Raw genomic sequence first — 12,275 nt, 5'->3', positions numbered from 1 at the left:
GTCAGCTTCAAACGTTGCAGTTTGGATCAATCAGAAATCATCTTTTCGAGGCGGGTAAGAAAAACACAGTGTGCATCCTTTTATTCTTTCTTATTTTTCATATTTTTCTTGTTGAGGCGAAGGCAAAGAAAACAGTTGTTAAATCACTTATAAAGAAAGCATAAAAAAGGATAAAAATGAATTTGAGCATCTGATGAGAGGGCCCTGCGGGACTTGGTCTTTTGAGCTCTGCAAATTCCAGGCTGTCCTTCAAGGTTTATCCTTGCATTAAATTTGGAACGACTGTAAAAATAAAAAATAAAAAAAATCTCTGTATAAAAACTTTTAAAAAGTACACCCAGTTGTTTATATCCACTAAAATTTGTTCATGCTGTTCACCCACCTCCCCTCCTAGATTAAAGTAGGAGATAGATGTGTTGTATTTTTTAAGCTTAAGTGAGTGTTTGTTACAGCTGCTGCAAGAAAAACCCTGCTAAGCAGTATTGTTTTTTGCAGCACACGAGGCATGGTCTCGCCCCCTTAGTTTGAGTAATGAAGTTCATCACATGTTTCACCCCATGAGGACATCAGAGAATAAATACGCTCGTTGAAGAAAGAAATGTCAAGCGTGAAATGAGACTTTCTGTGGGTTATGATGTTTCACAGAACAACTTCAGCCATTCACAAGCCTTTTTCGTGGCTTTTATCTGAGTGTACGTGAGGCCAATCTGACTGTCTCCCAGAGCTAAAGCTGAGCCTATTACTGCCTCTATCTGCCAGCCTGGCCTCTTTGTCCTTGTTTCTTTCAATGATTCAGTCTGGTGAGATCATCAGCCCCGCTGTTGTGCCAGTGTCAGTAGAGTAAATGCCTCAATCACAGAAAGGCCTGTGCTGTATCATCTTACCTTGTTCCCAGCTAACTTTTCGCAAGCTCAGAGTTACTCCACATGTATTAGACACTCTCTCTCACTCACACACACACACACACACACACACACACACACAAACACACACACTTTGCACAGACCTCATTTAAACTCCAGATTAAAGCCATTGTATTACACATGACTGTGCAAAGCCCCCTCAGCCGCAGTCTCACACCTTTCATCTGCATCAGTGGCTCCAAGGTACATCTTGACCCGAGTCCTGAAATCTCTCGTCTCTGTCTCCATCAATTCATTTGAACTCTTTGTATTACTTTTCTTTGTAAATTCAGTAAGAACAACAGCTGTCAGCATTGGGACATATTTTGAATTGCATATAAATAAACAGAGTGTAGTCTTACGGAGCTTTATTAGCAGCCAAAGTGCAACATCATCTGTGTAGTTTGAAAACTTGTCGTGAAATGACTTTATCATCTAACTTATCCAATCATAGTCTGATATATAGAACCAGCTCAGTTGCTGTCCACCAACTATTTATAACACATAACAGACTCATGCTGTTGAGCTAGAGTCACACTGAAACACAGACAGAAGCTTTTACCCAAGCTCGCCTGCGAAACTGCTTTCCGTCTGTCATCAACACTTGCTTATCCTCTTCAGCGCCGCAGCTGACATTTGTCTAGAGGTGTGGTATACGCTGAACACGGCTGACGCCTTAAAAGAGACCAGTGATCACGCTCACACTCCTGTGGGCATTTTAGTGTCGCACTCATTGAACTGTGGATGGAACATGTGGGTTCAGAAGGTTTGAAGTCATGCTGGCCCGAGCTGCTAGAAATCAAACATGGAGTTGTTTTTAGGATGATCTATTCCCACAGTGCTGATTGCAGTGAAGGCGTAGGTCAGTTTGGGATTTGTCCTGAATGATGTTGACCTTGCCACTGGTGACACAGAGATTTGATTCCCGGTAGTCCTCTGACTTGTTCAAACAATAAGAGTTTATTTAGATCACACGTGGAGCGGCAGCAAAGCGACAATGTCGTTGCTACAGTGGCAGCCTCGAGAAGGGTGCAGCAGAGCTAAAATTATGCTTTCAAATGCTACGTGAACAAGCATACTCCTGTCGCTCTTTCTTTTGTATTTCATTCCTGTTTCCAGCCTACATCCTGACAGCTGAACTGAGCATACTTTTATAGTCTCATCAACATGCTTGACGCACGCATAGTTGATATTTGTTTCAGTCACCCTGCAAGTCTTTTCAAGCCATGAGTGGTTTGCAAAAACATTTCCACATATCTCCAGAGAAGAATCATTTTAGCTTTCACTGGATTTCAGTGGATTTATACTTTGTAGTGAAGTTCATCACAGGGATGTGAAAAGTAGTACTCACAGATACCCTTTGCTCATTTTTGTTAGCATACAGTATCTTGTTTTTCTGCCTCTTCAGGTAAAAGTGTGGTCAGCAGGGAAATCACTTCAGTATAGAGAAAACTGGGAATTCAGGGAATGAGAAAAAGGCTTTTCTGAATGAATTCTGTCTCTCTTGTCTTTGTGTTTCTGCAGCATCTTATTTGCAGACATTGAGGGTTTCACCAGTCTGGCATCGCAGTGCACTGCACAGGAGCTGGTGATGACTCTCAATGAACTGTTCGCCCGCTTTGACAAGTTGGCAGCGGTAAGGATGTAATCACTTGCATGTATATGTACAGAGCTGTGCAAAAGTCTTTTGCTAGGAAAATGAGAAATAGCTGCAATGATTCATTGGAAACTTGTGCAAGCATACATGGAAGTATAATATGTATATAATATGTAAGGTCCTACAAAGCTGAAACCACAGTGGGGCTCATTGCCTGATTTTTGGTGACTGCAGCCAAAGTGCTTCGTCTCATCTGATGTGACCTCTCTTCGTCTGTTTGTGTGTGTAGCTCACCCTCACCTCTGACTAAACAAACATTGACCTGCAGGTTTTTATGTGTAAACAACACAGAGAAGAAAATGTGAAGAATAAAAATGTAAAATATAGCAGAGGGCAAGGCAGGACGGATTAATGCATCAATGCACACTTCCTATAGGTATGATAAAAGAAAAAAGTTTCTTTCATTTTGAGGACAGTTTAAATGTATCCAAATTACAAATCTGAAAACAGTTACAAATCTGAAAATGCTTTCCTAATGCTTAGGAAAGCATTAATATTAATTAACTATGGTGAATAATTTTAACTGGAAGAAAATTAAACAGTACAAATGAATGAAGTTACCTGTTCCCAGTGCGCAAAACATGGCTTGTTTGGGCAGGATCCTGGGTAAAATTTCATTGTGAAAACGTATATCTCCTTACTAAGAAGGAGTATTAGAGCCACATTAAGAAAAAAATATTATCGATCATTCGAGATTAAAGTCAAAAGTTATTTCACGACACTGCCATGGTTGTTGTAACCTCTGAGTGATATCGTAGTTCAGAATTGGTTTTAGTAACAAGAAAGGAACTTATTTATCTTTTAGCACATAAACACAGTGTGGTGATCAGTATAAGGATGGTGAAGAGATGGTGCAGAAAGCTGCATCTGGTCAGACAGAAAAACACCCAAACTTGGAATAGTGGATTTGTACAAAATGACTGCAGTGGACAGAAGCAAGGTTATCGATGGTTACAGTAAAGAGGATGGATGTTGTATCACAAGACTGCTGATCAATTCACTAACTCATCTAAAAAAGGCATTTAGTAGAGGGTATAGTAGCTGTGGCAGTTTGTCTTGAAACAATAACAGTTTAGACTTTTTTCTCAAAATGATCAACAATATTTTTTTTTCTTAATGTGGCCCTAATACTCTGTCATAGCTTACTTCCCTCTGTCTCCTGTCAACCTGGAAATAATTTCTTCTCGGCAATCAGACAGGACCTTCTATTAATTTCACTTTAAGGAGACAAGAAGCGATGAGAAGATATGTAGTTTTCATCTAAGGATGTGTCATACAAATGCTACACTTTCACATGTAAATAACCGAGGCCCCTGAAGACCGGCCTTTGGAGCTGGAGCTTTTTCATTTGGCGTGTTTGATTCCTCTGTGCACTTCTTGCTCGCATTCTCTCTAAGAAGGAGGAGCTAAGGCATGAAAAAGAGATGCATGTAGGGTCAGGAGGAAAAAAAGTCTGTGTAACGAAAGGCCCAGTGAGTGTTAATTCTGAAAGCATTTGCCCTTATTCTTTTGTCTGACATTTGTTAGCGGTCAGACAAACCTGACTCCAATTTCGTTATCCTGAAGTACACAACTGCATTTGTGAGAGTGGATCATTTCAGTAATGCAATAAAAGAATGACAGACAAAGAGGGGGAAATAATTTTTGGGATGATTTTGACGATGTAAGTTTGGTCACTGGCAAAGAAAGGAACAGCCCATTTTATTTGAGTACACAGAATATCAACCAGAAAATCCCTCCCTCTCAAAAAAAAAGGTGAAAGTGCTGCTGTCAGATTAAATCAAAATCGAGCTCTTCAGCATCAACTTGACCCACTGTGTTTGCTGGAAGAGAAATGCTGAATATGACCCACAGAACACCATCCCCACAGTCAAGCACAGAGGTGGAAACATTATGCTTTGCACTGTTTTTCTGCTAAGAATACAGGACGACGTCATCGCACGGACGGCCCAGCGGACAGGGCCATGTACCGTAAAATCTTGGATGAGAACCTCCATCCTTCAGTCACAACACTGAAGATGGGTCGTGGATGAGTCTTCCAGCATGACCCAAAGTGACTCAAAGCATTCCATGGCAACAATGGAGTGGCTAAAGATGGTCATAGGGTCATAGGGTGGCCGAGCGAGTCTCCAGACCTCAGTTCTAAAGTAAATTGTGAAGCTAAAGCGTCGAGTTGCCAAACAGCAACCAAGAAATTTAAAGGATTTAGAGAATTTCTGTAAAGAGGAGTCGGCCAAAAACCGTCCTCTGTGCAAACCTGGTGACCAACTACAAGAAATATCTGACTGCGGTGCCTGTAAAGGATTTCTCCACCAAGTTTTGCTTGGGGATCAAATACTTATTTTATATAATGTACTTTTTTTCTGGATTTTTGGTTGATATTCTGTTGCGCTCTATGAAAATGAAACTACCACAAAATTAGAGACTGTTTATTTATTCGTAAGCAAGCAAACTTACAAATTACTGTTTAAATTGTTTAAATACTGTGAAAGCAAAGGTGTCAAAATTTTCCAGCTTTAACTGTGATCTGTTTTTGCTGTAGCATTTGATGTGTCCCCAAAGATGCAGTAGGACACTCATACATTCTCTAGTTAATGTATTATTAAAATATTGGTGGTATAGCGCTTAACAGCATAGTTCTTATCTTTCAGGTCTGCATTCACAACAATATTTCTAAGTGCGTGGAGACAAAGGAGGTCCTGATACAGAAAACTCCGAACAAATCAAATGCAACTGCAGCCCCGGTGCTCAGTGATCACAGTGTTCCATTAAAAATGAATGAAGCTTTCAGAGAAAAGCATCAGCTTTGATGCTGCCGGTGCGGGCAAGTTCTAACAGAGACTGAATACTTATACTTTTCTGCAGCTGGCCTGAAAATCATTATCAGTTTGGTCAGTTTGGTTACAGGTGCAAGAATTGCATGTATGTGTAGTCCGCAGTATTTAGACACCAGGAATTAGTAAAGTAATCTTAGAGGCAGCTGGAAAAGGTCATTAAATACATAGTGAATGCTGCTGTGAACACAATGTGAGCGCAGAGTTCCAGTGTTTAGAAAGCACACCATAACATCTGTTTCATGTTTGCCGTCAGTTTCCAGTAACTGAACCACAGTTTCATAGATGGCACATTCAAGAACATTGATTTTTCTTTTCTCTTAGACAAAAACATCTTTGTTTTTTCAGCTAAACCTCACTATATACTATTTGTTTCTAAAAGGTGAAAAGCTAATTAATATTTCATAGTGAAACACCAATAACGGCATTATATACCAGACAGGTTGCAACTGACACTTTTAGGTCCATGCCAGAGGTACCTTGTATCTCTGCAAACACACAAAGACACACACACAGCCGCACGTATTCTCTTTCTGTGCTTCTTACACAGTGGAGCTCATTGTAGTTTCTCAGTCCCATGTGCTAGGGCGATACTCAGGTGGCCATCATGAGACACTATATTCTCCTATGCCTTTAGGATCAACAGACAAACACACACACACACACTGTTAAATGATTCTGAAAGTTTTAAGGCAAATGTGAGGCATCTATACTTGGTTATTGTGGAAATCCTAGTTTCTGAACTCTGTGCAATACCAGGATTTCTGCATTCATTTAATAAAAGAGAATGTAGGAAAATTGACATAAGTGTTGGAATGAAAAATAGATAATTTTTTGAACGCAACTGACTCCTAATCTCAATAACAGTCACAATAAACATGTGGATTAAAGCCTTGTCACTCAAGTTGTGACAACAAGTTTTACCAAAAGAACAAATACTCAACCTCAGGCTATTTCTTCTTTCATCTATTTTTATTGTTTTGTTTAGTTTTAGCTCTAAAAATCTTGGCGTGAACTTTACATAGCATTGTAGGGGAAGCAGGGGAGAAAAATAGAAACAAAGACTAAAAGCCAAACACCATCAGAAATTTGTACATTTTGGTGTCATCGCAAATTTATAAAAGATAGTTGGGCAGATTTACAAACTACAAACAAAATCTTCGAAAGTGTGAAGCATGGAGGAAGGGTCATCATGGTTTGAGGCTAATTTCCTTCCTCGGGGAGTTCCAATCACATGAAAGCAAACTGATATTAAGATTTTTATTTTTATTTATTTATTTATTCTGTCAGGGCAGCAGGCCATCACCCGAAGCTTAACAGATCAAGAGAAAGAAAAGGATAATTTGTGGAAAATCTGATCTTGATCTAAATCCAATGCAGTGGAATGATTTAAAGATGACTGTTGAATTTCAAAAGAAACCAACAAAATCATCACTGTGCAGTTTGCGGTCACAGGAAACAGCTGATGGACATTTTTTTACCCGTGCTGTCCAAATTCTAAAGATGTCTAAAAGATGAACTTTTGGGATTTTATTAGTTTGATCACATTGATTTAGTCACTTTTTGCCACACTAATAAAAAATAAATCACAGTTATGAATAATCAATGCACAAGTCCCAGTAAGGGGATTAAGAAATTTAGTACCAGGTTTTCATAGCTTTTAATAAAGTGTCTTCTCCTCTTCATGAATATACAAACAAAACATTGAGCTGAAATCTGGTAAAAAGTTTTATATTTAGGATTAAGTAGGAAATAATTCTATCAGTGCAACAATAACTCTTAAAATTATTAGTTTATTCAACAGCAGGAAAGGAAGTCTTTTGTTATAATTTGTTATAATTTATCAGTCATATGATTTCTCCTGTCTTACCTCAGTTCTGTCTACTTGAGTTAGTTGGGAATTACAGAGGTATTTTGTCCACTGAATTGCAAAATACTATTACAGGAGAACCACTGTCTGCGGATCAAGATTTTGGGAGACTGCTACTACTGCGTGTCTGGTCTGCCGGAGGCGAGGGCCGACCACGCCCACTGCTGTGTGGAGATGGGGCTGGACATGATAGAGGCTATCTCGTAAGTTGCCCCCTGACTGTAACAAGGCATCTGTGACTGTAATTAAAATGCTTAAATATGTGCACATAGCAGACAGAGGTGGGGCAAATGAATGAATGGATGATTTCCAGATGCAGTTTCAGTTATATTTGATGTTCCATATCCTTTGCCACATATGAAAGTAGTAATGAATAACATCACTTTATTTCCAGAATCCATTAAAAAAAATGAGTGGTGATCAGAGAGCGAGACTGGCTAATATCTGGTGTTGTTTTGCTTTGAGGTTGAAGTTACAGTTCTAGGCTCAAGGCTGACAGACTGAGTGGTGCTGATGAAGGATATAAAACGTCTGCGACTCCCTCCCTAAAGAGACTACGTGGTCCTCGATGCTTTTGATTTTTTTCCCAGCACAGTCTGAAGTTTCTAAACCGTCACAGCTGATCAGCCTTACTGTGCTGATCACCTCTATCACTTCATCTGTCCATTTTTTCCCCTTTATATCCTGTTTAGAAAGCTCTGTGGAGGGGATGCTATTCTAGGGTGGGATGACCTTTTATTCAAGGGTAGAACTTGACATAACAATATGTGCACTCCTTTCCCCGCCAAAAGTAAGATTAATCATGTTAGTCATATCTCTGCACTAAATATGAAACTACCAATAGCAGTTAATATTCCCCTAAATTTTCCTTTAGAAACCAGACTAATGACTCATTGAGCAGCTGGGTAAGAAATGTCAGTTTATGCTGATTTGCTGTTAACGAGCACTTTCACCCAAATCACATAATTTCCATTTTCTTTGTGGCATTTAACCTCTATTTCAGTTTTATGCAGGCATTAGTTTATGAAAGTTATGATGTGTTGGAGGACAAATATGGACATTTATGAGTTTACAGACGCCTCTATCAAAACGATCCTGTATGCATGTAGGGATTAAAATGATGAAACAGGAAGTTGCTTGCAAGCCAAAGCAGGGATATAAGATGCACTGGAAAAAAGAAGTGATCCCTGGGATACCCTAAAATCAACACACTGGTGAAGAAAAAGCTCAACTTGTAAATTATCTCTTAAAAAAATGCTTTGTTTTTATTTGCAGGCTGGTACGGGAGGTGACTGGGGTAAACGTCAACATGCGAGTGGGCATCCACAGTGGCAGAGTGCACTGTGGGGTGCTGGGGCTCAGGAAGTGGCAGTTTGATGTCTGGTCCAACGATGTCACGCTAGCAAATCAGATGGAAGCTGGGGGCAAAGCAGGGTACGTCTCACCAATCATATTCAAGTTCAGACTGCCTACGAAGTACAAGTCCTACTCTAAAAAAAAATCGGGATGTTGTGTAAAACCTAAAGAAGAAAAATAATTGAATCATCTGCAAATTTGATAAAGCTGTTTATATTGAGAAAATGTGGCATGTGCCAAAGTATTAGTTCATTTAACATTTGTTGGCAAAAAATGTCTAAAAAATTTACCACTGTGTAGCATTCCCTCTTCTTTTAACAACCGTCTGGGAACTGAGGAGGAGCAGCTGGATTTTTACCGTCAGAGATGGAGTATTTGGAACTGAGTGCTCATAACAAGATGGAAGTTTTCCTTAAAGAATTTCAAATTGTGATTCATCCAACCACAGAACAGTTTTCCGTTTTGTTTCAGTACATTTTTAAGAGGAGAAGACAGCAGTTTCTGGATGTTCATATGTGGCTTCTTCTTTGCGTGATAAAACTTTAGCCAGCATTTATCAATGGGACGGGGAAGTAACAATGCCTCCTGAGCCCATGCAGTGATTTCATGGTTGTTTTTAATGCAGTGCTGAGGCCTGAACACTGCAGGCATCCAATATGGATTTTTGTCTTTGTCCCTTGCACACAGAGATTTCTTGAAAATTTTTTGATGATATTATTTACTGTAGATGATTAGATATTCAAAGTCTTTGCAATTTTATGTTAAAATAAATTTTTCTGAAATTCTGCAATTTGGAGACACAGCTTATAAGCTTTGCCCATCTTCTGAAGATGTTCTTTGATAACCAGCTGTCGCTTTTTAGTAATTCTTACTTTTCCAGCCTCTTTGTTTCCCCTGCTCCAACTTGTTTTGAGATGTTTAATGAAAAATGTGGTAATATTTTTCACGTTTAAAATATCTCAATTTAAACATATTTTATATTATATATTTTATGTTTTATATTTTCCATTATTAACAAAAGCTGGGTTTGCCAAATAGAGTTGTAACCAATTTTGCTAAAACTGTTATATCTAACAGCCCACAGAGTTGTAGATGTGAATATACAGTGTCTGAATAATCAATACTCTTGTTTGTGTGTGTGTGTGTGTGTGTGTGTGTGTGTGTGTGTGTGTGTGGTTCTCATTTTAGGCGCATCCATATAACTAAAGCCACTCTGAATTACCTGAATGGGGACTATGATGTGGAACCGGGAACAGGAGGAGAAAGAAATGCCTACCTGAAGAAGCACAACATAGAAACCTACCTCATTGTGGGCTGCAGTCAGAAAAGGGTATTTCACTTATTACTGTTTTATAGTACAAATATATACATCAAAAATACATTAAAGTGGTTTAAAGTGGCATCAACTGATTATTAAACACTAGGGGGCAGAAAAGAAACTCTGTGAGCTGTAATTTATGGCTTATAGTGGGACACATTAGTATTTATTCTTATGGCTCTTATGGCTTTTTACTCCTGTTTGACATTCAGTAGCTGCAGAGCAGATTTTTCAATGATAATTTTAAATTTCAAGGAAACCCATTGTTGACCTATATAATATAATCAATTAGCCTGACACAATTTAAAGATGAGGTCGAGGGTCAACAGCACACGTCTGTCAAGGTTGAAAAACTACAATGTAACATCCCAGAATTCCACTGAAGTACAGTATGTGACATTTCTCTAGATCACAGAATCTAAAAAGCTGATTGTTTTATCGTCTTTGTTATAAACCGGGAATCTGTCCCATCCGAGAGCGAGTTCGTCTCTGCTTCGCTGCATGAGATCAAGTTTGTTTATGACCAGACTTTTATCAGCTGTCCCTGTCCTCCAGCATCATCACAAGCTGCGACTATAGATAGCATATCATGTGAAGTGATATTGTCTTCTCATTTTGCTGCTCATTGCTGGGAGACAGAAGGAAGATTGTGCAGTCTAATTATTTGGGTTACTTTTATCTTTTCTTTCTTTTTTTTTGTGAATACATCCTAGAGCCAGGATGCAGATCTAACAACAGAAGTAAAAAGAAATAAAATGACTACAGATTATCATCTCAGGAAACCAGCTTTTAACACAACACCAGAAGGAGAAAAGGAATATTTTTCATCAGTGTGACAGTTTTACAGCTGGTGGATGTTTTTACTTCTTCTTCTGCATTTAGGAGAAGATTACCCTCTGATATTTTTCTGATATATATTTGACCTGGGCCACTTCCATATGTGCACAAATATAATATGTTTTTGTCTCCTGTGTGATGCGAGTCCAGTTCATGTAACTGTTACATCAGCCGCCTCATCTGAATGTCTTGCCACGAGAGTCTCGTTGAAATTGGCTGTCGGACGTAGTTAAAAGTGGCCCTCGACATTTGAAATATTTGGAGGAAATCTTTGTCGGTGAAGTCATTGACATTATGATCCCACCACTCCTGGCTTGAACTCCAACATCCACACACACACCTCTTTGCACCAAAGTAGCGGCCATTATGCTACAAAGAGCCATAATGAAAAAGGAGGCTCTCTTTTCCTCCCCCTGCCCTTCATCCTTATCATCATCTGCTCACGAATTTGCTGACTTCCCCTGTGCATTTCTTGTATTTTTTTCTTATTTTACTTTTTTATTATTAACAAGGATGATGTGCATTGTTGTAAATGTATCAGAGTTAGCCACGGGCTAATCTAAAACAACCAAAAACAATTCAAATTATCAACTGTGACCAAACACATTGCCTTTTAGAGAACGTCATGTGACATTCAACGTTGCTAAAGGATTTTCTCATCTGCCTTCATGTTTTCCTTTCTTAATCCATAGGGTTTAAATATGATGTGGACCAACCGTTGCAGCTGTAACAGGAAGGCTTTCCACAAGGTTTAGGAGTGTGCTTATTTTTGAATTCAAATACTCTGGGAATACCGTAAAAAGAGGGTTTATTTTATGTTCCCCCATCCTCAGGTAGTATCAGACAAACAAACCTACATCAACCAAATAAAATCATCAGCACTGGACACACTTAGCTTGACACAGACCTCCTAATTCAGGAGCAAGGCTCAGTCACATGAGTGAATTTCTGTTTACATAGACACCAACAGATACTTGATTTTTGATGATTTGTCCCAGTTAATTGCTGTATTTTTAGAAACCGATTGCATGGAATTCCCAGATTCACCACTTTCATTCACAAACTGGTAGCAGATGACTCCGTCTTATGGCAGCATTCACGTCAGGTTTTGGTGACAGTGTTGGCACGACTGATAATCATGCCAACACTGTGAGATAACGTTATCTTATTGGATAGAAGAGATATTCACAAAGTATATAATTTGCAGTTGATAAAAGGTGATTAATCCTAATATATGTTATTCTAATTCTCGCAAAATGTGTGAACTTGTATGTGTAAAATCTATTTCTAAAACCTGTCTTTGCTTTTTCTGTCTTACAGAAAGAGGAAAAGGCCATGATTGCCAAGATGAACCGGCAGAGGACCAACTCTGTCACCCACAACAGCGGACACTGGACCGACCGTCCCTTTTACAACCATTTAGGTGGAAACCAGATCTCCAAAGATTTGAAGAGGATGGTAAGACAAGATTTTTTAAACAAATATTTATGGATAGATTTAA

General features: G+C 38.9%; 1 protein-coding gene across 2 annotated transcripts in view; it reads left to right on the top strand.

Moving 5' to 3' along the window:
* Nucleotides 1-12,275, top strand: part of adcy5 (adenylate cyclase 5) — an 89,356-nt gene that overhangs the window by 55,510 nt on the left and 21,571 nt on the right. For both annotated transcript variants that reach the window (XM_031732914.2, XM_031732913.2), the window contains exons 4-8: nt 2,427-2,538; nt 7,339-7,466; nt 8,539-8,697; nt 9,808-9,949; nt 12,095-12,232. In XM_031732914.2, the coding sequence (XP_031588774.2) occupies nt 2,427-2,538; nt 7,339-7,466; nt 8,539-8,697; nt 9,808-9,949; nt 12,095-12,232 (679 nt within the window). The remainder of the gene's footprint in view (nt 1-2,426; nt 2,539-7,338; nt 7,467-8,538; nt 8,698-9,807; nt 9,950-12,094; nt 12,233-12,275) is intronic.

Source organism: Oreochromis aureus, linkage group 16, assembly GCF_013358895.1.
Source record: "Oreochromis aureus strain Israel breed Guangdong linkage group 16, ZZ_aureus, whole genome shotgun sequence".
In the NCBI taxonomy this organism is placed as follows: Eukaryota; Metazoa; Chordata; class Actinopteri; order Cichliformes; family Cichlidae; genus Oreochromis; species Oreochromis aureus.
This window is presented reverse-complemented; position numbering and strand designations above follow the sequence as displayed.